This window comes from Benincasa hispida, chromosome 3 (assembly GCF_027475165.1).
Source record: "Benincasa hispida cultivar pf3 chromosome 3, pf3_genome.v1.1, whole genome shotgun sequence".
In the NCBI taxonomy this organism is placed as follows: Eukaryota; Viridiplantae; Streptophyta; class Magnoliopsida; order Cucurbitales; family Cucurbitaceae; genus Benincasa; species Benincasa hispida.
In genome coordinates, this window is record NC_143480.1 from 65,869,387 (window position 1) to 65,895,960 (window position 26,574).

At 38.3% G+C, this 26,574-nt stretch overlaps 1 protein-coding gene across 1 annotated transcript; it reads right to left on the reverse strand.

Moving 5' to 3' along the window:
• Nucleotides 1–4,481: 4,481 nt before the first annotated feature.
• Nucleotides 4,482–4,976, reverse strand: LOC150037476 (uncharacterized). The gene has a single exon (XM_090312020.1). The coding sequence runs from the start codon at nt 4,974–4,976 to the stop codon at nt 4,482–4,484; it is 495 nt and encodes a 164-aa protein (XP_090168146.1).
• Between the last annotated feature and the right edge of the window lie 21,598 nt (nt 4,977–26,574).

Here is a 26,574-nt window from a genome sequence, read left to right on the forward strand (position 1 = left end):
GAGATCGAGAGAAGCAATGGATTTCGTGCTGTGGAAAGGAAGCGAGAAGACGGTACTTCAAGGGTATGTTTGTCCGAAGCTAAGTAGATGTCGTTAGTTCTACATAACCCGAAACAAACAATATTTATAAAACTCAAACAATAACCTAACTAACTTGTAGTTAAAGTGGAAGTAAGAGGTTGATCCATAGGGAAATGTTATTTAATCCTTTCTTTAATCAAGCTTAACTATGAAAGCTATAAAACGAGGGTTTTTTCTTCTTCTTCTTTTTTTTTTTTTTATTAAAACAAGAAACATGCTAAAAATCAAAAGATAAAGGATAGTTGTAACCAAGTTTAGAACAACCTTGCTTCTAATCCAAGTTAGACGTTTATTGCAATTCTTATCATTGAAATTTTACAAATTTAACACAATCCAATTAAGCACACAACTACTTACTTAATCTAGATTAAACTAGTCTCTACAAAGGCGTACAACTAGCTTAACCTAGTCAAGAAAACGTCCTAATCAACAATTAAGATAGGATAGCCTTAACCCTAATCTATCTACATGCTTCTACCTCTATTGGGTTCCTTAGCGGTCATATAGAAGAGAAAACACGTGCATTAAGTTCTAAGATTCAATTGCGTTGACTAATTGTTAAAATAGCTTACTCAATTAACCGATTTTTTTCCAAATCTAGTAATTAGTGCGTCATAGGATAACCATTCAACACACAATCACTATTGCCTCTTGGAGATCTTGGCTAGACATTCTATCAAACACATTAAAAGCAACGTATTCAATCATGAGTGAATGTGACAAAACAAAGCATCTAGGCTAATCATGCTCAAGATATAGATCATTCAACATGCTTCAAAAATTAAAATTAGATTCAAGAATGCTCAAATTCATATTGCTAATGATAAAGAAAATTAGAAAACTCAACAGAATTTGAAAGAACTCTTGAAATAGAAACAAGATTCAATTACTTCATAAATCCATAGACAAATTCATGAAGAATTACAAGTTATTTATTACAAATAAAAATGAAATCCAAATCTAACCTAGGTAGGAAACAAAATTACCATAGAGACTAATTGATACAGAGAGAAATTACAGCCTCCATGAAATTGTGCTTCCTCTCCTCAACAAGAAAATGAAAGAAAACTATCCTCTCCTCAGCAAGAAAATGAAAGAAAACTATCCTCTCCTCCTTTTTCAGCAAAAGTGAAAGAAATCTATTTATAGTTGCAGGGATAACGTTGAGACGCATCGTTGGCGCTTGGTTGCGCAAGGCGCGCGCGTGAGATGAATTGCGTCAAAATCCGAAAAAAAAGAACGAACACATCGAGTTTTCTATTTCATACTCGATCCTCAATGCACGATGATAGATTGTTGGGGTTGATGCCTGAAATCTCGTAGGGTCCTATAGTTTGTAAACATTGCATGAACAAACTCTTATGTGATTAATAATATATGATATTTTATTCACTTTATCTATAAAATATATGATATTTTAGTTTCATTAACCACAAACCAATAAACTAACATCCAAGGTTATCATTGAAACTTAAACATGTATATGGAGATATACAAGTAGATCATGTTTAAGTGATAACCTAAATGGTCCGTAGTATATGGATAAGGTTGGATACCTTATCCTGGTGACACTACAAGTATGACCTACTTTGTAGGTGCTACAATTGTCGTAAAGTACTACAAATGATCTGAACCTGATCATTCATGTATTAGACATGCGAGTAGAGAAATTCTATACAAAGGAGTTTGTGTAAGACCGAACCACGACATGTTTAGTCTCATTATATAACACCGTTCATAATAGAGACTTTCATTTCACCAGGATGACCATAGGTAACATGACCTGAATCCTAAGTGAGTTGTGAACTTTTGCCTATGAGGACGATCCTTTGATTTGTATAGGTGAGAGTGGCCAGATCGTCGACTCAACAAGCCTGCCATTTTGGGGACTCGTCTGATTGTGGAGTTGGGAACACATCTACACAAGATGGAATTCACTCCTTCCCCGAAGCAGGGGTAAGTAGATAAATTGCTCTCTTAAGGGCTAATTTCGGGTCTTGAACAATGTAGTGCCGCACCCTTTCCTGGCTTGAGAGGGGTTTAGTCATAGTGGGACTATAATCTTGTTTATTAGAGGGATCAGTGGTACTTAAGGAGTTAGATGTAACTACAGGGGGAAAATGATAATTTGGCTCAGCTGTACTTATGAGCAATTTGTGAAGGGTCATCGTACTGTTGATTGGTCATCCAATGGACACAAAAATATATCTGTAGTGTGAAGAGTGCAGCTGTCGATCTTTAGTGGAGTGCTCGACAGTTAACGGATGGTGAATAATGTAATTAAAGAGTTTAATTAATTATTCATGTACCGTTGGAGGTTCAAGCTACAGGTCTATAAGGTCCCCTTGGTAGCTCAAAAGGATTTAATTGAGAATCAGTTTTTGGGTTCATTTGAATTGTACAAATTAATAGGAGGGAATTTAATTATATGATATAATTAAATTGATTCAATTATATATGATTTAATTGTTATAATGTATTTGATACATTATAGTTTAATTGGAGGAAATAAATATTTGTACGAGATTCAAATATATTATCTATGAATATGATTCATAGTTGTTTAATTTAATATAAATATGATTTATATTAAATGCCATAAAATAGAGAAAAGAAACTATAATTTATGTTGTAGATGATATAATATTAAAACTATAGGTTATATGTTATATTTGATATAACATATAGTTTAATATAAATATAATATGATAAGTTAGTTATCATATTTATTTATATTATTTTATTATTTTGAATAATAACTTCCCTTTTTTCTCTCCAACTACCTTAGTGGGTGATTATTGTTTTTGTAGCAAAAGAAATAAAAGGAAATTGTTTTCTCTTCTAGACACACGATTCAACGCAATTTGCTAAACGATTGAGAGTTGTAGAAACGTTATGTGTGTTTCCTCAATCTTCTTCCTCCAAACTCAAAGAATCCTTCATAACCAAAATAGTCAGAGCCCACCACTCCTGGGTCCTCACTTGAGAATACCAAAGGCTCATTGTGGTTGTGTCTTCATTTGGTTCAAGAATATCTTGAAGAAGTTTTCAAGAGTTGTTGAGTTCGTGATTGTCCAAGGGATTTACACGAAGAAAAGTTCTTCAAGGGTAATGTCTCTTGAACTCTTTATTTCTTGTTCAAGCATGTTGTAATTTATTTTAAATGCATATCTTGTATGTTTATTGTAAATTTAGTTTTTAATAATTAATGGAATTTGGACGATCTACTTCCGCTCAAGGATCTCTTAAAAAATGAGTTCCTTCATAGATAACTCAATGCTCAACGTTGGATGTCCTTTACTTGATAGCTCGTACTCAATGGAAAATGAATAAGAAGAAACTCGATGATTCAATGGTTGAATACTCGATGGAATTTACTTGATTATACACGATAGTATTCTGTTAAATGATGCTTGATTTTCAATAGTCTTACTCGATGGTATTTTGGTGTTTACTCGATTCTCTTCAATTTGTTGATTTTCTTGGTTATTTTGGATCCTTTTGGCACAATTTTCTCTTAATGACTCCTAAATGCCCCGGGGACTGTTTTACCTACAAAATTAGCATTTAAAAAAAACAATGAACAAAATTTCGGGGGAATTAACATAGAAAATATACGTCTTTGAAAGACCTAAAAATGTTCTATTTGTTTGCCTCTTATCTATTTTCATATTAGAAGCTTGCTTAAAATAATTTGTTTATCCTTAGTTTCCATCCCTCTGTAATTTGAATGTTCTGTAAAATGAATTTAGAGACAAATACATTTGATTGCTTCCACTTTGGAGAACTCAAATCCCTTCACAACTGAGTCAAGGGAGTGGCTATTCTAGAAAAATCTTTCACAAATAAAAGATAATAGCCTACTAACCCAAAACACTATGCACCTTATTGACTGTGGTTGGACGAGGCCAACCTGTAACTACCTAATCTTGGTAGGGTCAACGGATACTCCCTCCTTTGATACCACATGTCCCATAAAGCATAGCCAAAATTTCACACTTGGAGAATTTGACATACATCTTATTCGACCTCAAAGTTTCCAAAACTTTTCTTTTCTTAGATGCTTCTCATGCTCTATCTCTGTCTTGGAGTAAACCAAGATATCATTGATAAAAACTATCACAAAGGTGTCAATAAATTTCTTGAACACCCTATTCATCACGTCTATAAACACAGGGGAGCATTAGTCAGGTCAAATGACATTACGATGAACTCATAATGTCCATATCAAGATCAGAAAGCAATCTTAGGAATGTCATTGTCCTTAATCTTCAATTGATCGAACATAGATCGATCTTGGAGAAAAATGTAGCCCTATGTAACTAGTCGTACAAGTCATCAATCTTCGGAAGAGGGTACTTGTTCTTGATGGTCACCTTGTTCCACTCTCTATAATCAATTCATAAGCGTAATGACCCATTATTCTTCTTCACAAACAACACTGGTGCACCACAAGGTGACACAATTGGTCGTATGAAATCCTTATTTAGCAATTCCTTATTGAGCAATTGAATCTTGAGCTCCTTCAGCTCTACTGGGGCCATTCTATATAGAGCCTTCGAGATTGGAATTGTTCTTGGCTCCAACTTGATAGCAAAGTTTATCTCCCGATAAGGTGGCAAACCTGAGAGGTTTTCTGAAAAAATATCTGGATAATCCTTTACCACAGGATCTGACATCAAAGTGACCTCAGCTTCTCTGATGTCAACCACACTAGCCAAAATACTCCAGGCACCTTGATTAAGCAACTTTCTGACTTTCATAGTTGAAATTATTTTGGGCAACACCAAGATCCCAGCCCTTTTAAATTTAAAGCTAGCTTCCGTAGAAGGATTAAAAATTACCTCCTCACGAGAATAGTCTATATTGACATGGTTGGCAGCCAACCAATTCATGCCTAATATAACGCCAAAATTACGTATGTCCAAAACTACTAAAGTCAAATCTAGCATACAATTCACTATTTCAATCTGATATGTTTTTATCTTTTCTTTTGCTAACATAATTTCTCCTAACGGAGTAGAAACTTATAAAACGTAATGTAAAGGTTCTAATTCTAATATAGCATGCTTCATATGGAGGATATAAATGAATGAGATGATCCAAAATAAAACAACACCAACACATGATGTCCCAAGATTGGGAGCAGACCTATCACCATAGTGCCTAAATTCTCGGCTTCCTGCCGAGTGGTTGAATAAACACAACTTTGTTGTTACCATGGTCTACTTAAATCCCTCTATCCATAACCCGCAGACGGGTTCCCGTAACCTGATGTGTTTCTATTAGTGCATTTATCAACTTTGTACTCCTCTTGTTTGCAATGAAAACAAATCCTGAAGCCAGCCAAACATCGTCCCCAGTGGCATCTTCCACAAGAGTTACACACTGGCCAACTTCTCTCTACCATTTCTGACTCAGAGGCTTGTGCTTGAAGGGTTGAAATGGCCTATCTGAGTTTTGGCTCTTCTAATGGGATTGAGATTTAGAAGCCTTTTAATCTACCTTCCCTTTCTAACCCAAGGAAGATCCCACCCCAAATGACTTCAAGCGCTCGCTCACTGACTAGAAGTCGATCTCAGCTATCAAATGAAGTGCTTCAGCTTGATTGGTCGATTTAAAGGCTTGCACAAAATTCCGTGTTCCATCCTTCAAAACCTAGACGAATCTTTCTACTCTCATAAGTTTTTTAACGACCAATTCAGTAGTGAAATGAGACAGTGTGTCAAGCTCTTGGTCATACTCCTCAACAAACATATGCCCTTATTTCAAGTCCAAGAACTTCTTTTTCTTATTATACCTCAAGTTAGTAGAAAAGTAATTTGCATAGAAGTGCTCCTTGAACTGTTTCCATGTCACTAGTTCACCATTTGTACCTATCATCTTCTCTGCTAACTGCCATCAAATCTGTGCTTTATCGGTGAGCATGAAGACGACACATTGGGCCTTCTAGTTCTTTGAACATCTCATGTAACAAAATATTGTCTCAATTGTTGAAAGCCATACCTCTGCGTTGTTAGGGTCCTTCAGTGACCTGTTAAAGGTATGAAGGTTGTACTTCTTGAAATCTTGTAAATGTTTTTCCTCCATTGAAAGGTCTAACATATTTTGTTTTTGGTTATGGATTTGAACTTACAACATCTGAACCCGAGGGGGTGGTATTTACTGGGACTGAGGAAATTGGACCATTTGCTCGTCCATCATGTCTTTCACCTTATTTAGCACTACTTTCGTGACTGCTTCCCCTATAGCTACTACCAAATCAATAAACTCAGTCAGAAAAGCTGGGGGAATCGGTGTTTACAAAGGCATAATCGTGTTTCAAGCTCGACTTCGTGTCAGAGTTTTCTGCCACTTGACCTAGAAGGATCTCTAGGTGGAAGAGGATTCTCCGGTACAAGGGAGTCCTAAAATTGTGGATCCTAAACTTATGGATCTAGAACTTGGGGATTCGGAACATGTAGATCTGGGGCTTTTGGATCCTAGACTATTAGGTTTCATCCTTCAGGATTTTGCCCCCTTTTAGTAATTATGTGACTGCCTCTTCCTTTAACACATACCATTTCTTAACAATCATATGTAACCAGTCTTTAACAAATTCTTCATTAAGAAAACTGAAGGGATTTGAATTCTCTGAAGTAGAAGCATATGAATGCACAATATCTCGTTTTCATTTTACAAAAAATTCAAAATACAGAGTGACAAAACTTTGATAAACATAATTAACTAATCATGAAATTCTACTAAGAAGAACATACAGATAGAAGAAGGAAAGGGGATATCACATACCCTTGAAGAAGACCGTCTTCTTGCTTCCTCCATACAACACGTACATGAATTGTTTCTCTTTATCTTCTGAACCCAGCATCAATAAGAACACACCAGAAACGAATAAGACACCACCACAGGGTCTTCCTCGTTATTCTTTAGGTGAGAATCATACAAAGTTTCGTGGACTTGAAATTCTTAATTTTGACGAAGGGGAAGTGCTTAGTTAAGAGAGCACCAATATCACAGAGAGAAGGAAAGAGAGGAAGAAGATGACCATCCTCTATGTGAAAAATTGTTTTCACGTAATAAGAGGTTGGGGGGGTTGAGGGATTCAAAATAACCCCATCTCCTTTTTTGTTTTCTTTTGTGAATTTCAAAATTCAAATAAATTGAATATGAATTTAATAATATAGTATACATATATTAACTAACTTACCACTCATAGTCGGCTGTTTGGCATGGACGCATCGCTCGACAGGGCTTGCTCTTCCGCTCGACGCATGGGTGCTGCCATCGACGCATCGATCGCTCGGCCGCTCGACGCATAGGCGAGGCGCTTCAACGCATGGCTTGGCACGATAGTTGGGTCCGCTCGTAAGGCTCGCTCTGCCGCTCGATGCATAAGCGAGGCGCTTCGACGCATGGATGCTCACTCGGCCGCTCGATGCATAGGCAAGGCACTTCAACACATGGATGTTCGCTCGATCGCTTGACGCATAGGCGAGGCACTTCAACGCATGGATGCTCTCTCGGTCGCTCGACGCATAGGCGAGACGCTTCGACGCACGGATGGGCGAGGTGCTCGGACGCATCACAGGGTGAGGCATCGCTGCGAGCTTGCTTGACGCATGCCTGGCGTCTGGCCGAGGCTGCTTGACGCATGGCTGGTTGCCTGGCCGAGCCTACTCGACGCATGGCTCCCTCAAGCCCTCATGCTATCCTTCAATACCTCCTTTGCCTAATACATTGATCTCCAAGGCATGTGTTGCTCTTATTACACTTCCCCCCTTTGCCCAAGGCCTTATGGCCAACGCATGCACTCCCCTAAACACTTAGTCAAATTTTATAGTAGGAATTTCTTTTAATCACATCTCCACTACTTAGGGTTTAAATCCCCAAAGTTTTCCATTCCTTTTTATCCTTTTAGGGTCCTTCCTACTCGTACCCTAGGATCAAATTCCTCTTTATTCTATGTTATTAAGGAGAATAGCCATGGGTTTTACATTTATCCTCCCTTAAAAAGAAATTTCGTTCTCGAAATTTTTAAGACCACAACAACAAACATAAATTTTATTTATGTACGATTTGTGTTACATTTTTATTTCCTCACACTGTTTTATTCAAGGGTACATCATTTTCCTTCGCTCAATTTCCCCCTCCCCTTAATACCAGTAGTCCATCCATAGTTTACTTCCTCCTGAGTCACTGGCAGGATTATTTGTTGGGCACTCTTTGCACTGGTGGCCGGGTTGCTCACATTTTAGGCACAGACCCTCTCTCCCCTCCTAGTCCTTCCGGTGGATCCTATGGCACCTACGACAAGGAAAGTCTCTGGTTGCATCAAGGGTTGGGTCTCGATGATTAAGGAATCATTGGAACTCTCAGCACTGCTTTCCTTTATGCCCTACCTGCCTATAGATATAACATTTATCAGTCCTTTCAAGCACTCCCCCGGGTGGTATTTCCCACATTTCCCATACAATGGGTTTCTTTTCTGACTTGATCCCATCTGGTTATCACACATTTCATCAAACAGCAGGTTTTGTTATAATTATTTATTAATCACAGTAATATATTACCAAGAGGAAGTTTTTATATAACATTTATAACAGAGAATACTAAACATCTATTCTATTCTGTGGGGGCTTTTCCTTTCCCGGAGCCCTCCTTCCTAGTTGGGGGCAGTTCCGTCTATAGTGACCAACCTCTCCACAGCTGTAGCATACACTCGCCCCTCCATAGCAGCGCCCAAAGTGATATCTCTTGCAATTTGAACACCATGGTCTTCCGGTGCTGGCTACCGATTCGTTGGGCTTGTATGCTTCTTCTAGGGTAAGCTCTTTGGTTACCTTCTGCTTTCTAGAGTTGGTCTTATTTATTTTCCTATATAGGACTCCTAAAGAGTACTTTTGGATCCTTTCTCGTTCCCACGCAGGTTCTGATACTGCTAGCGATTCTAGGCTAGCTTCCACACGTAACGCCATTTCCACTAGTTTTGGAAGGTCCTGCCTATCTGTACTGGTAGTTACATGTGTCCGGATTTCACCCCATAGCCCTTCTTTGAATATTCTACTCCTTTCTGTCTCGTCCAGAATTATACAGAAGGCGTATTTTCTAAGCTTGGTGTATTTCTGTTCATACTCGGCTACTGTCAATGAACCTTGTACGAGTTTCAGAAATTCATTTCGCTTTGCATCGCGAAATGTCTGAGGATAGAATTGTTCATGGAAGGCCTTTCCAAATTCCTCCTAGGTTATTTCATCCCTTCCTCTTCTTCTATCTTCAAACACTCGCCACCAATCCTCCACCCTTTTTTGGAGTAGGAAAGTGGCTAGAGCTACTTTTCTATCTTCAGGGCATCGCATTACCCTGAAGCATTTCTCTACCATCACGAACCAAGCTTCAACATCAGCTGGGTTCGTGGTTCCTTCAAAAGTTGAGGCTCCTAATGCCTTCAACCTTTCAATGCTAAACCGCTTTTCGGGGTCTACTACAACCCCTCCTAGGTTTTCAGCTAGGCACCGAGAAAATCTTCCCATCATTTGCTCGTCAACTTCAGCCTCTGGCTGTGGATGACTTGATTTGCCTTGGTCTCTTTCCGAGGTAGCATCTGGAGTCCCTACTGGTTGCTTGCGTGATCTGCCACGTGCCATGATTCCTTTAATAAATCACATATTCAAACTTATTATAGCATTATTATATTCCTTTCTAGTTAACCCCTTTCTTTTCCAAAATCTTAGGCTCTGATACCAAGTTGTCACACCCCATCCTGAGCCCATGCTCCTGAGCCCGTGGAGAGGCATGATATAATCTGTTACTATTATAGCTTAATTACTAGTTTCTTTTAGTACATTTGCAGCGGAAAAGGAATACATGCTTTTTATTAGAAACTAGTATAAAGGTTCAAATTATAAAATACACATGGAAACCCTATCCCGGTAACCAGTCTTATTTATAGCTATTTTCAACTTGTGGCAGACCTTAACCAATACTGCAACTTGGACTCGTCAGCTACCTGCAAGATAAATATAGAGATAAACCATGAGCTTTTACAAAGCTCAGTGAGTGGTGATACAATTATAAATCTTCCACAACCCACATGAGGTTTCCAAGTGAACTTCCAACAAAGCATGAAGCTTTCACAAATCCATCTACACACACGGTAGATGTTTAACACATAATATCATAACAATAATACCAGCCTATGTGCACATAGCTCTTCCTATCATGGGCTCAGAAACTAGGCCCGTCAGCCCTCTGACCATCCCACTTCATGGATTTTCAATCCCACAAGCTCAGGCACTAGACTCCTCAGTCCCCTGACCATCCTGTAGGGATTTACTCTGGGCTCAGGTTCTAGGTCTTTAGACTCCCTAACCATCCCAATCATCATACATAGCCTACAACATATTAATTTACAATATGCACAAAACAACAAGGGAAGAATTCACCACTCACAGTGAAGTTATGGAGAACTTGTCACGCAGGTCACCCGGTTTCCCTGATTCTACCGTTGGATCCTATTCAGTTTTGAAGCTTAGGTTACTATCACTTCCGGGCCTTATATTAAGACAATTTCTTCTTCAAAAATGTAGGAAAATGTCTTAACTAAATACCTTAAAGTTTCATCCCGAAATTCTTTGGCGAAAGCTCTGAGGATCAATTTCACTCCACCTGGCCCGGCTGTCTTTTCTCTGGTGAGCACCTCACGGTTTTTCTTAATTTTGACATCCTTACAGTTAGAATTTTGCTGCAGCACCCACAAAGAAACTAGACTTAATTTAGAAACTTTTGGTTCAAGAATCACCTGATTCGCACGAGTGGTTTGGGAGAACTAGTGGTTTGAAGTTGGCTTATCACTACTGTCCAGACAGTTTGGCTCCTCCGCGTCCTTGCTGGAAACTCCGACCCACACTTAAATTTCTCTCTTCTTATTTTTCCTCTCTTTATGCTCTTTGAGAAAAGACTTGGTGTGGAGGTTTAAAGTGGGGCGTCCCTCCTTTTATAGGCGTCCAAGATCCTTCCAAGCTTGACACCTACTACCCCAAGTGTGGTTCTTAAGGTGTGCCAACCTACAGCCCCTTCCACCTCTTGCTTGAGGTGTCTACCAATGCAAGTTTGGGCCATGCAAGTGCTGGATGTCTCCCTTCTACAATGCCAAAGCATGAGACCAACTTTGCATGTCTTCTCAAGCTTCCACCTCAATTTCTTAAGTCAGAAGGTTTATTCTCAACGAGCCACTTGTTAGAATGACGTTTTCCTTATGATCTTAGTATTCCTATGCATTTATTCCCTTCAATTAGGGTGATTCTCAAGGCATACAACTTAGCCTAGGGTACCAACGCATAGCCTATTAGAACGCATTGTTGATCTTCAACACCTAATATGGTCCCAACGCATGAAACTCCTTGGTTGCCCTTAACTTCCAACATAACATCATCGCAATCCTTAACCAATGCAAGAGCCAACACTATGCGTCGATCCTAGTTTAATGCATGGCCTATATCCAATGCACCCCTCGTGCAAGCCATCAACAATTCCCCGACGTATTACAAAGGCACACGGCCCCAACGCATGGCTTAGCATCAACGCATGGTGTACTTGGGTCGCATGGTGTGGGTGCATGGCTGACAGCTTGGCATGGACGCATCGCTCAGCAGGGCTTGCTCTTCTGCTCAATGCATGGGTGTTGCCATCGATGCATCGCTCGCTCGGCCGCTCGATGCATGGATGCTCGCTCGGCCGCTCGATGCATAGGTGAGGCACTTCAATGCATGGATGCTCACTCGGCCGCTTGACGCATAGGCGAGGCACTTCAATGCATGGTTGCTCGCTCGGCCACTCGACGCATAGGCGAGACGCTTCGATGCACGGATAGGCGAGGTGCCCGAACGTATCACCGGGCGAGGCATCGCTACGCGCTTACTTGACGCATGTCTGTCGCCTGGCCGAGCCTGCTCGACACATGGCTAGCCGCCTGGCCGAGCCTGCCTGACGCATGGCTCCCTCCAGCCTTCATGCTATCCTTCAATACCTCCTTTGCCCAATACATTGATCTCCAAGGCATTTGTTGCTCTTATTACACTTCCCCCCTTTTCCCAAGGCCTTATGGCCAACACATGCACTCCTAAACACTTAGTCAAATTTTATAGTAGGAATTTCTTTTAATCACATCTCCACTACTTAGGGTTTAAATCCCCAAAGTTTTCCATTCCTTTTTATCCTTTTATGGTCCTTCCTACTCGTACCCTAGGATCAAATTCCTCTTTATATTCTATTAAGGAGAATAGCCATGGGTTTTACATATACAAGCTGGAAAACATGCGTTAAGTTATTCTCCAACCATTTGTTGCTTGAAGAAGTATAAATTCATCATTCGTGTCACTGTAACTTACTTGAACTTATATGCATAAGTACTGGAGATATTAATTCACTTAGTCACTCACCATTCTTCAGGGCTCTTAACGGTTTATACGCCTCTCCTAGCTCTTCTTGGCCTGAAAGGACATAATTCCCGGTTAAACTACTTAGAATTCTTAGTAAAATACCTTAAATAATTCATTTACTAAAGGAACTTTCATCAATAAAGACAGCTCTACTGGCGAGATCCCCATAAGCGAGATCATTGCTAGCGAGATCGACGAGATCCTTGCTAGCGAGATCAAGCTTTTCCTAGAAAATTTTCATCCTAGTGATACTCACCTTACCAACGATACTCAGCCCAATTCTTAGCGAGATTTCCTTCTAGAGCGAGATCAGCAAGATCCTCTAGAGCAAGATCAGCGAGATTTCCTTTATAAGCGAGATCCTCATCCCCATATCTTGCTATAACTCCCACGGTGAATTATTTGTTTGTTCTTCCCAAGCAGCAGTCTGCTTATGAACCGATTCTCTGTTATGACTTCAAAAATTCATAACTCAAAATCCAGAGCTCTTTTCAAGAAACTTTCTTCAACAAACTTGTTTAGAATTAACTTTCTTACCTTAAAATGTCAGCTAAAAATTCTTTATAGTTTGGCCTGGAGCTTCCAATCTTCACATCGGGCTCTGATTAATCCGAGGTTCTGCCTCTTCTGCAAATTCTCCACTTTTGTTCTTCTCCTCTTACAATCATTCTCTGGCAAGACAACCTTGAAAACTAGATTCTCCCAAGTTTCAAATGGCACCGATTTCACTAAATTTTCTCTTGTCAATTGCCGAAACCATGCTTTTAAAATTTCACTTCCCTTTTAATCTTTCTGCCGCTTCCCAAGTTCAAAGAGTAGAGTGCCACGTCACCCCACCCTTAGTGCCTCCAGCCAAACTAATGAATGAGTTTCTTCATTTAATATATTTTCCTTCCCTTCCTTCATAATCCTTGTAAATAAACATGAATTTCTACTTAATAAATATGTAATATATCATTCCTTTGGCTAAACATGCTTATCTAGGGAACCTAGAGTTCAAGGTTTACAATCATCTCCCCCTTAAAAGAAATTTTGTCCTCGAAATTTACCTGATATGTCATTTGAAAAGTTGAGGACATCTCTTTCTCATTTGCTCTTCAGATTCCCAAGTTGCTTCGTCGATTCCATGATTACGCCATAATACCTTCACCAAAGGAATGGTCTTATTTCTGAGTACCTGGTCTTTTCTGTCTAAAATCTTGATGGCCCCTTCCTCGTAAGATAAGTCCTCTTTGAGATGTACTGGTTGTGCTGCTAGTATGTGCATAGGGTCAGGCACGTATCTCCTTAACATTGACACATGAAATACGTCGTGACTACGAGTTAGCTCCATCAGCAACTGCAACCTATATGCTACTGGACCAACTCGTTCCACAATTTCATATGGTTCGATGTATCATGGACTTAACTTCCTTTTTCTCCCAAACCGAAGAATTCCTTTCCATGGGGATAACTGAAGAAATACCCGATCCTCACTTCAAATTCTAGTTCTCTTCTTCACTTATCAGCATAGCTCTTCTGTCTATCGCGAGCCGCCTTAAGATACACACCCAGTTCAGATGTGATATGATTGCATCACGATCTAATAGATCGTTGTAGCGAGTAGTTGGATCATAGTCTCTTACCATAAAAATGGCTGCATGCGCAGCAGCACCAACTATGAGAAATCCACCAATCCACATGTGATGTGTGAACAATGAAAGTTGTGTACCATAGTCAGTAGCTAGATATGGATAAGGGGGCATCGCATACATATGGTGAGCTACAATAATGGTTAAAAATCCTAACATAGCTAGGTTAATGGATAATTGAGCATGCCATAACGTTGTTAGAAATCTCATATAGTCCTTTATGGCCCTGGCTCAAGTTTCACATTCTCTGTTGTTTGTTGAACTAATTCTAGACCCAGTAATTGTCGTTCTCCAACTTCGTTCCAGCATACTGGGGTCCTGCAAGGTCGACCGTACAATGCTTCATAGGAAGCCATTCCGATACTGGAATGGTAGCTATTGTTGTAGGCAAATTCAATCAACGGTAAGTGTGCATCCCAACTTCCTTTGAATTGTAATACACAAACTCTTAAGATGTCTTCAAGTGTTTGTATAGTTCTTTCCGACTGTCCATCTGTTTGTGGATGAAAAGCCATACTGAAATGCAATTTAGCGCCCACAGTCTTCTGTAAACTAGGCCAAAATTTTGAAGTGAACCTCGAGTTCTGGTCTGACACTATCGACATTAGAGCTCCATATTGACTGATTATCCTATCCACATAAATATTAGCTAGACGGTCTAGTGTAAAAGTAACTTTTACTGGTATAAACTTGGCCGTCTTGGTTAGTCTATCGACTATTACCCAAATGCCATCGTATCCTGAGGGTGTCTTAGGCATTCCAAATAGAAAGTCCATTGTCACATGCTCCCACTTCCACTCAGGCACTGGGAGTGGATTGAGTAATCCTGTTGGTCTTTGTCTCTCAGGTTTTACTTGTTGACAGATTATATATTGGTCCACATATTCTGTTATGTCTCTTTTCATCCCAGGCCATCAGTAAGATTTCTTTAAAGTTCTACACATCTTGGTGCTTCCTGGATGCATAGCATAAACGAAACTATGTACTTCCTCTAGAATGCCTTGTTTAAGCTATAGCTTGTTAGGCACACACATCCTCCCCTCCTTTTTTAGTACATTGTCTGCTCCCAGTTGAAAGTCAACCCTGATGCCCTTACTTACATCATCCACAATCTTCTGAAGATCAGGGTCTTCCAACTGATCTTGCTTAAGGTTTTCTACTAAGGTAGGCCTTATCTGAAAAGTAGCAATCATTCCTCCTGATGATTCCACTGATAAGGCGGTTCTGAAATTCCTGACCTCCTACAATAGCATTCCTCTTATTGAACCAATAATGGCCTTGGGTCTCGAGAATTTCCTACTTAGTGCATCTGCTATAACATTAGCCTTACCAGGGTGGTACTCGATGGAATAGTTATAATCTTTAATCAATTCAATCCATCTTCGTTGTCTTAGATTCAACTCTTTTTTATCCAAGATATATTTTAGGCTTTTGTGATCTATAAATATTCTGCAGCGCTCTCTGAATGGATAATGTCTCCACAACTTCAGAGCCAAAATAACTGCTATCAACTCTAGATCATGTGTAGGATAGATGCTCTCGTGTTTCTTAAGTTGACGAGAGGCATATGCAATCACCTTCCCGTCCTGTATCAACACACATCCCAATCCTTGTCGGGATGCGTCACAATAAATCTCAAATTTCTTACCTGGAATGGGCAAGGTAAGCACTAGTGCTGATACTAATCTCTGTTTTAGCTCCCGAAAACTATGCTTACACTCCGACGACCATTCAAACCTCATGCCTTTCTTGGTCAGGTTCATCAACGGAAGGGCTATCCTAGAGAAACGCTCCACAAATCTCCGATAATAACTTGCCAAACCCAGGAAACTACGTATCTCTAAAATAGTCATGGGTCGTTCCGAATTAACTATTGCTTCCATCTTCTGGGCATCTACACTAATGCCCTCTGTCGAAACAACATGCCCAAGAAATACCACCTGATCTAACCAAAAATCACATATACTGAATTTAGCATACAACTGCCTATCTTGCAACATCTTCAATACTATCCTCAGGTGGGTTATATGATCCTCCCTACTACCAGAATACACCAGTATATCATCAATGAATACTATCACAAACTGATCCAAGTAGGGATGAAATATCCTGTTCATAAGATCCATGAATACCGCAAGGGCATTTGTCAGTCCGAATGGCATTATTAAAAATTCATAATGTCCATATCTTGTTCTAAATGCCGTTTTAGGAATGTTAGCTTCCCTCACTTTCAGTTGATGATAACCCGATCTCAGGTCTATCTTTGAAAACACTGTGGCTCCTCTTCGCTGATCAAACAAATCATCAATGCGTGTAACGAATATTTGATCTTAATCGTTACCTTATTCAGCTGCCTATATTCGATACACAATCTAAGGGTGATACACTAGGTCGAATGTATCCCTTGTCAATTAACTCTTGCAGCTGAACCTTTAATTCTTTCAACTCAGTCGGCGTCATTCTATACGTGCCTGTGATATAGGAATTGTTCTTGGAATTAAGTCAATAGTAAACCCCACCTCTTTGTCGGGTGGGAATCTCGATAGTTCTTCAGGAAATACATCCCGAAACTCATTTACCACTGGGACATCTTCTGGGTTCAGCTCTTTCCCTTGAGCAACCACTACATGAGCCAGATAGGCTTTACATCCCTTGCTCAACAGCTTCCGAGCTTTCACTGCCGATATCAGATTCCCCGCAGCTAATCTTTTGATTCTTGTCAGCATTGCATCATGGCCATTTGATTTTCTGAGCACTACCTCCTTCTTGTAACAGTCTACTGAAGCACGATACTTACTTTGAAAATCCATCCCAGGATAGCATCAAATTCCAACAGTTCTAAGGGAAGTAAATCAACATAGAAGTTCTGACCATTGATCAGTACCTCACAACAATTATAACATCAATCTACTATTATCACATCTCCTATAGAGGTAGAGATAAATAACTCTTCAAGCATACCTATCTATACTAGATGCATACATGCTAGATATAAATGAATGTATGGCACCAGGGTCAAATAAAACATAAATAGACTGTCCACATAATATGACATTATCAGTCACAACATATGGAGACTCTGCTGCCTCCTGGTGTGTCACGGCGTACACTCGCCCCTGCTGCTGGGGTCGACCTACGACATTCTTCTGCTTGGCACCAGTTGACCCTTCACCTCGATTTCCAGCACTCTTTGGTTGGTTAATTGTCTAGGAGGTTGTCTGTTGTGCTGTTGGGACGTCCCTGTTCATCTCGGGACAGTCCTTCTTGAAATGCCCTGTTTGTCCACATTGAAAACATACACCTCTGCCACTATAGCATGCCCCAAATAGCCTCTTTCCACAACTACGGCACGTTGATCTCTTGTCTGTGCTGGCTACCGACTCACCAGCTCGCGGCATCTCTGATCGACTAGCTGCACTGGTCAAGGGTCTCGTTTTCCTTTTCTTGGATCCTTGTCAACCAGTTCCCCTGAATTGGCTTCCACTAATCTGAGTTGCAACTGGACGTCGGGATCCCCTGTCTCTAGGCCCTACTATTGCCTCACTGCCTCTTGGCAACTACTCATCATCTGCCAAACTCCGTTCGACTCGTGTTGCTGTTTCTACCAACTGGTTAATATCTAGCCAATTAGTCATAGACGTCACCAAATTTCTGATTTCCTTTCTCAAACCTTGTTCAAATTTCCTGCATCTATCTCTTTCCTCAGCAATAATCAACAAAGCATATTGTGATAACTCTGTAAATTTCTGCTCACATTCCACCACTGATATCGCTCCCTGCGTTAATCTGAGGAACTCATCCCTTTTTGCTTCACGGAACAAGCTAGGGTAATACTTGTCTTCAAAGGCCTTCCTGAACTCAGGCCATAACATCGCATCTGTGCTAGTACGTCTGGTGGATATCACTTTCCACCATTTCTTTACTCCTTTTTGTAGTAGAAAGGTGGCAAGCCCTACTTTCCTATCCTCTGGAGAACTCATAACATTGAAACATTTTTCAAATACATCCAGCCATAACTCAGCTTAAGCCGGATCTGTTGTTCCTTCAAATGTCACAGCCCCTAGGGCTTTAAACCTCTCAATAACATATTTCTTCTTTGGGTCAGCTCGTACAGAGCCCACACTAGTTGCTAATCTCTGCACTATCCTGTCAAAAACTACATCTTCTAGTTGAGAATCTGTCCTTGCTTGGGGAGTACTAGACTCTCCCTCAGACACCGTTTCCTGACCCACTGGATCATTCACCTTCTTTCTCCCACCCGGTGGGTTCTCTCTAACCTCTGGGCCCCTATTAGTAGGGTCAGTATTCCTGCCACCTGTCTGATTACTCGGTCTGCCACATTGCCTCAGCATTTCACCTAATACAATGTACACATGTTAGGGACTCATACTTAGGGACTTAGACCTATGCATGAGCTACCCCACTCATTCCCAAAATCTTATGCTCTGATACCAACTTGTCAAACCCCCTTCCAGATTACCCTCTTAATCTAAAAGAGGATATGACCACGGTAGTTACTAGCTCTACTGCCAGCACCCACTTCCTTAGCCCTCTAATTTAAATGCCAACCTGCTAAACATTAATAATGTATGAATATGGTACGCCTCCCTAAAATTTTAACAAAATAATATATAAACACATGTATATAGCTATGATATAACGTCTAAGGGGAGAAACATTCACAGATGGGCCCAAACATCTCTAACAGAGCCCTAGTCCCTCTAAAACATGTGTACATAAACAGATCAACAACCTAAGTCCTCTTAATAAGCCGAGTCTTTCAGTGGCAAGCAGCAGTAGGATCAACCCTGACCGCTACCTAAAAAAGGAAAACACAGAAATTCTATGAGCTAAAAGCCCATCGAGCGACTATAGAATTGTATAACATCAAACATTCCATCACTATAAACATGTAAATATACTAATGAGTAACTCAAGCAATTGTCTCTAAATGTAGCTTTAAACCATTCTTAGATATCATAAAACATCATTATTTCCTAGTTGAGAACGAGCCTAAATGCTCTAGCTCTCAACGTTTAATGCGGACCAAGCAACCCATACTTCAGCCTCTCATTCAGACCTGCCTACGTGCACGTGGCCCTACTAAGTACCGTCATACCTTAGGTACTTCTGCTCAGATACCTTCTCAAACCTGTCCTTCAGTATCAAGCTACTAAGATACCTTCTAAAATTTCCTTCGGTATCAAATTGATCAGGTACCTTCTCAAATGTCCTTCGGTACCGGGGTATTTTATAGCATCAAGTTAAGTTCCATTGCCTACCTTCTACACAAGAACTCAATTTCTTATAGCCTTCCTCTAGGAAGCATATTTCAACATTAGAACTTAACTTTTGTAATGACGACATGACATATCTTGGACTGTGCTACACATATACAAGCCGGAAAACATGCGTTAAGTTATTCTCCAATCATTTGTTGCTTGAATGAGTAGAAATTTATCATTCGTGTCACTGTAACTTACTTGATCTTATATGCACAAGTACTGAAGACATTAATTCATTTAGTCACTCACCGCTCTTCAGGGCTCTTAATGGTTTATATGCCTCTCCTAGCTCTTCTTGACCTGAAAGGACATAATTCCCGGTTAAACTACTTAGAATTCTTAGTAAAATACCTTAAATAGTTCATTTACTAAAGGAACTTTCATCAATAAAGATAGCTCTACTGGCGAGATACCCATAAGCGAGATCATTGCTAGTGAGATCGACGAGATCCTTGCTAACAAGATCGACGAGATCCTTGCTAGCGAGATCAGCGAGATCCTTGCTAGCGAGATTAAGCTTTTCTTGGCAAATTTTCATCTTAGCGATACTCGACCCAATTCCTAGCGAGATTTCCTTCTAGAGCGAGATCAGCAAGAACAGCGAGATCAGTGAGATTTCCTTTATAAGCGAGATCCTCATCCCCATATCTCGCTATAATTCCCACGGTGAACTACTTGTTTGTTTTTCCCAAGCAGAGGTCTGCTTATGCACCGATTCCCGGTTATAACTTCAAAAATTCATAACTCCAAATCCATAGCTCTTTTCAAGAAACTTCCTTCTACAAACTTGTTTAGAATTAACTTTTTTACCTTAAAATATCAGCTAAAAATTCTTTATAGTTTGGCCTGGAGCTTCCAATCTTCACCTCAGTCCCTGATTAATCCGAGGTTCTGCTTCTTCTGCAAATTCTTCACTTTTGTTCTTCTCCTCTTGCAATCTTTCTCCAGCAAGACAACCTTGAAAACTAGATTCTCCCAGTTTTCAAATGGCGCCGATTTCACTAAATTTGCTCTTGTCAATTGCCGAAACCATGCTTTTGAAGTTTCACTTTCTTTTTAATCTTTTTGTCGCTTCCCGAGTTCAAAGAGTAGAGTGTCACGTCACCCCACCCTTAGTGCCTCCTGCCAAAATAATGAATGAGTTTCTTCATTTAATATATTTTTCTTCCCTTCCTTCATAATCCCTATAAATAAACATGAATTTCTACATAATAAATTTGTAATATAACATTCCTTTGGCTAAACATGCTTATCTAGGAAACCTAGAGTTTGGGGTTTACAAAGTTCACACTGTGATATCTATACTCGGCCTCAAGGCACCTTGATTGTTACTCTACAGATGGTATTTGTATAGATTAATATCAAGGTAATTGAAGAGAGTATTGACAGTAAGTGGGAACGGGATGTGTGTCTCTTTCATTAGTTTGAAGTAAAGTTTCATGCACGGCCTTGTGGCACCTGAGTGTCCCCCTAAGAATGACATTTTTGCATGACACTTTATCCAAACTCCAACAATGGATAGGGTTACTTTAGTTTCATGTCCTAATCGGGTTTTCCCTTCGGTTGACTCATTGAGGAGAAACTTTAGAATCTAAATTGAGAGGTTACACTTACAAGAAATGTTAAACGAGTTTAAAAATTTTTAGACCAAACAATGGGGATTGATAGTTACAGTAACAAGGAATTCTTCTATCTATTGGTTGAAATTTTCTCATTCTAGTGAAAGGGCACCTGATCACCCTACATTGGCTTTTGTCCTGTCTCATTGAAACTTCATTGCAAAATAGATGTCACTTAGAGTACATTAGATTATTTTGCTAACATTCATTGGTTTTTCTAAGTGGTTTAATGAAAATAAACTAATATAAATAATTTGTATGGTTTCAGCAAACTTTTTCATAATGACTTTTACAACGCTTAATATACTCACCGCTGACAAATTAACGGGCGAAAATTACTCATCTTGGAAAAATAAGATCAACACAATCCTAATCATGGATGACCTCCATTTTGTTCTAATGGAGGACTGTCCTCCCATTCCAGCTCAAAATGTTCGAAAAGCATACAAATGTTGGACACGGGCAAAAGAGAAGGCCCGAGCGTACATATTGGCAAGCCTTCTCCAAGTCTTGGCCAAAAAGCATGAACCCATACTCACGATCGGTGAGATTATGGAGTCCCTAGGGGGAATGTTTAGGCAACTGTTCGTACAACTCAGGTACGATGCTCTCAAACATATCTTCAATGCCCGTATGCAGGAAAGGGCATCTACTCGAGAACATGTTCTCAACATGATGGTTCATTTCAACGTGGTAGAGATGAATGGGTCCTTCATCGATGAAGCCTGTTAGGTTAGCTTCATTTTGGAATCTTCACCTAAAAGTTTCCTACAGTTCCATAACATTTCGTGCTCCGGTCTTATACAAACTCTTTGTATAGGATATTCCGCTCACATGTCTCTACATGAATGATCAGGATCAGGTCATTTGTAACGCTTGATAACAATTGTAATATTTACAAAGCGGGCCATATCAATAGTGTTACCAGAATAAGGCACCCAACCTTATCTGTATACTGCAGATCATTTAGATTATCACTTAAACATGATGCATCTGTATGTCTCCACATACATGTTTAAGTTATAGAAGATAATCTTGGATCTTAGTTTAATGGATTATTGCATATAAAACTAATCAACCATTTGTTCAAATAACATATAACTACAAGGCTTTAGGGCATACATCCCAACAATCTCCGATTTGCACTAAATTCGGGGAAATGTAAGCTGATGAGACATGTATCCTAAGGCATACTCTATATCTTACATTCTCTTCCACCTGCCTTAGCGTACTAGAGACATGTCTATGAGTCCTAGAGAGTCTATGAGATGCTCTCACACTTTAGTCTAGAGAACCCTTTTATATAATTCAAACTGTTATGTCAACAAGAACTATTTGTTCACCAACAAGATGTCTCTTATTTTGTTTTATTCCAACAACTTGGTGCGTATTGATGGTGTTGACAATCAACATGCGGAAGCAATTAGAATCTTAAGCACTCTAACTATATTAATTTTAGATTACAAGCAAGCATGTTCATGAAAAAAGTAATAGGGTTTCAAAATTACAACCTTTGTAGAATCCTCTAATTTGCACCAAAATCCAGTTGGGTTCTCCTCTCCATCAGCTTGTAGACCACCACCAAAGTCTTTCTACTATCCTCTGGCCTTAGATTGGATAGTGAAATCAAAAATGAGTTTTAATTTGAAGGAGTTTTGGAGATGTTCAAGTTTGGTGAGAAACTTGAGAGAACCGTTCTCTCAAGCAAAATTCAAGTTGCATGAATGAAATTTTTAGCTAAAATTATTTTCTTTTATCAACTGATAATCATGCAATCTAAATTACATGTATAATAAACACCAAACCAACACCCATTCAGTGGAAACAAGATGGAAAAAGTTGGGTAACCTACTATAAAAAAATGTCTATTTCAAAGAATTTCTAAAAACTCATTTTAAAACAAATTTGATTTTCATAATTTAATTTACTTAATTAATTTTTAATAAAATAAAATTCCATTAATTTCATATAAAATTAATTCAAACAACTAATTTTAAATAATTAATTAAAAAATAATTTAATATCTAATATTAAATTATTAAATCACCAACTTCTACAACCATGAATCCATATTCATGTATTTAATGTTTAAATCATATTTTTCAACTCTCCAATTTCATTTAATTTGATAATTTAAACGTTTAATTATATCTTATATAATTAATAATTCCCTTAATTCGAATTTGAACGTTTCAAATTTGCTCATCACACTATTCTAAGGTTTAGTCTATTTATGAGCTAGTAAGGGGACCTAATGGATCTATAGATCATGAGCCCTAACGATTCGGAGATTAACTAGCTAAACTCTTTTAATCGAATTAACCAACATTCGTTAACTACCGGGTCACTCCACCAAAGTCCAATAGTTGCACTTTTCTCACTGGATATATTTCTGTCCACTTGATTTTAATTATGATCAGTAAGTCAATCCTTCACAGGTTGTTCGTATTAACAGCTGGGTCAAAAGTACCATTTTCCCCTGTAACACATCTTACTCTTTAAGTCTCTACCGATCCACTAATGAAAAATTTATTTATGGTCCTACCAATAAACTGAGCCCCTCTCAGTCATAGAAAGGGCAGAGCCCCTTGTTTAAGACAAGGAGTTAGTACTTAAGGTAACAACCTATCTACTAACCTTGAAATGGTTAGAAGTGAATTCCATCTTGCAGGACTATGTCCCCAGCTATCTACCTGGTCTTATCCCTAAAATGGGAGGCTTATTGAGTGGCGATGTTGGGTTACTCTCGCCATTGCAGATTAAAGGATAATCCCAAATAAACAGGAGTTCATAGTTAGCTCAGGATTGAGATCGAGTTACCTTAGGTCATCGAGTTAACATAGTCAGTTTTAACAGTAGAAAGTGTTATAAAGAAAAATGACTATTTCATAGTCTACTCTTATGCAAACATATTTTGCATAGGATGACCCCACTCGCATGTCTTCATATGAACGATTTCGGGATCACATCATTTGTATCAAATACAAAGCGAGCCACATCCATAGTGTCCCCAGGATAAGGTACCCAACCCTATCCTTATACTTATAGACCGTTTTGGTTATATACTCAAACCTGATCGACTATGTTATAGCCAAGGTTCATTAGTTTATTGGATTTAGGCTATTACAAGTGAAATTTACATGTTCAATAACAATTTTATTGAATAAACCTCAATAACAACATTATTGTAAGTAGAATATGTTTAAGGATTACAAACTGCGAGTTTTAGGACATACAACCCAACACTTACATATGTCCTCAAACTCAATTCTTGCACCACATTATCTCATAAAGTGGATAGTTTAAGTTATATCTGAAATAGGTTTCAATAATCTTAGGACGTACTTGACTTATGCAAATTATTGCTTCATACGCAAAACATTTCCTTATCATCTAATATGCACCAACTAGGATAATACACAAATTTCTTTAAATCCAATATGAAACGGTATATCTCGTAAAAGATCGAATCTGAAACTATATAAATCAGCATCTCATTATTCTAAGTTTTAATTTTCAAAACGGTCATACTATCACTTTACCAATTTAACTAACCAATTGTATATTAAATGTTAATGAAATCTCATGTAAAATTTACATCCCCTCAACATTTGAGGTGTCTTAGGAAAATTTTCCTTTAGATATATAAACATTGTAGAATGGTACGTTAGAATTCCATATGAAGAATTTGCATCAAATTAAACAACTACTTTGTAAATGTAAGATGCATGAGATAAATTTTACACCATTTCCTAAACATTTGTATGTGGACTTTTAATATACAAAAACATTTCAAATAAATATTTGAAATTGGTTAAACAGTCAAAATTTCATATTAATTTCTACTTTATTCATAATGAGCAAATATTAATATAAAACAGATAAATATCCATGTTTGATTTTCTTGTCTATACAAGAATATTATCATCGTTCAAAGTCATTGGTTATGATACTATATCAAAATCATATTCTCAAAGATCCCAATTATGAAGTTTATTTCTCAAATGAACATCAAAATTTTGCAAACTTTTCGCAATTCAATCTTTGAAAAAATTCTCTTGAAATTGCGGAGATGCATTGAACTCCTTTTTTTTTAAAAAAAAAAACATTTTCACATATCTCATATGCAACAATGAATCAAATAATGCATAAAGACTCTATTATAGAAACTATTTAGAAATTGACTCACACTTCATTTTCACCCAACAATTCTAGCACTGGTTTTCACTTAACTCCAAGAGTCTTACTTTGAAGATCTCTATCTCTATGTATTACACTTTCAAGTTTTACTTTTTGTAAATCCATTCATATCCTTTATGGTTGTCCCCATCAATGAAAATATACAAAAATCTTATTGAGATTAAGTACACTACTCTATCTCAAATTTATGACCTTAACAAAATTTCTCTTTGTCAAATTTCTTCGATTATTATCATCCAATATGACAGCTTTGATTTCCAATAAGTCACAGTAAAGGTTGAGTCATTGCATAACTCTCCAACTACTGTAAGGTTTATAAGTTTTCATCTTGTCATCTCATATGACAATTAAGAATTCAAGTAAGCCTTTGCAAGGGTTGAGTTATCTCATAATCCTCCCACTACGATGAAGACTTATCCATTTGACAATTAGAAATTAACGTTCAAATGAAAATAAATGGTTAACAACATTTGTCAACTATTACATGGTTTTACTTGGAACTAATTCATCAACAAAGTTTGATCCTTTTACAGGTATGCAACCTTTAACTTTCCAAATGAATTAGTATTTGTCACATAAATACATCATTTTATTTTGGACTATCCAAAGGCCATTTTTAAACTCCTCAAGGACTACCTATATCTAGGCATACTTTTGAATATTTATTTCACAAAGGGTTTGTTTTGACACAAGTGTCTCAGCTTACCCAAAAACTGAAATGTTATAAACTAGTTTTACAACACTTTCAAAATCCAACATTGTTTCACAAACATTGTGGAGGAAATAAGTTAAAAATTGCAATCTCCCTTACATATCCTTAGTGGAGTCAGACATCAGTGTAAGTTTAAAAGATTAGAACTATGTTTAACAAAATACTTAAAATGTACTAAGTTCAATAAGGCCATATTTCTTCTGCACTTAATGCTCGAAGTTGATATCTCATCTCATCTCTATCAATTAGGCTTAGTACAACAAATATCATGTACTAATCATTATGATTGGATCATAATTTCACAATACGCTTGCTTACATGACTTAAAATTTAGTCTGATTTCTTTCAAAACATTGCAAAAAAAAAAAAAAAAAAAAAAAAAAAGACTTAAGTTGTATTAGAATAAGATAGATTTATTCATAAATACCCATCAATCATATTAATGATTTGTTTATGAAGTCAGACTTATGCTTTTAATCGTAAGACCACCTAGGTCAAAGAAAGTCCAAATCGACCAAGTAACCTTATCTAATAAGATTTTAATGACACACCAGCATGAGAAGCAAGACTTTTGACAGGTAATAATAGTTTAACTCTAACTCATAGAGA

What these genes read in the sequence shown, in the direction of transcription:
- LOC150037476 (XM_090312020.1), bottom strand. Translation starts at nt 4,976, where the DNA reads ATGAATTGGTTGGCTGCCAACCATGTCAATATAGACTATTCTCGTGAG.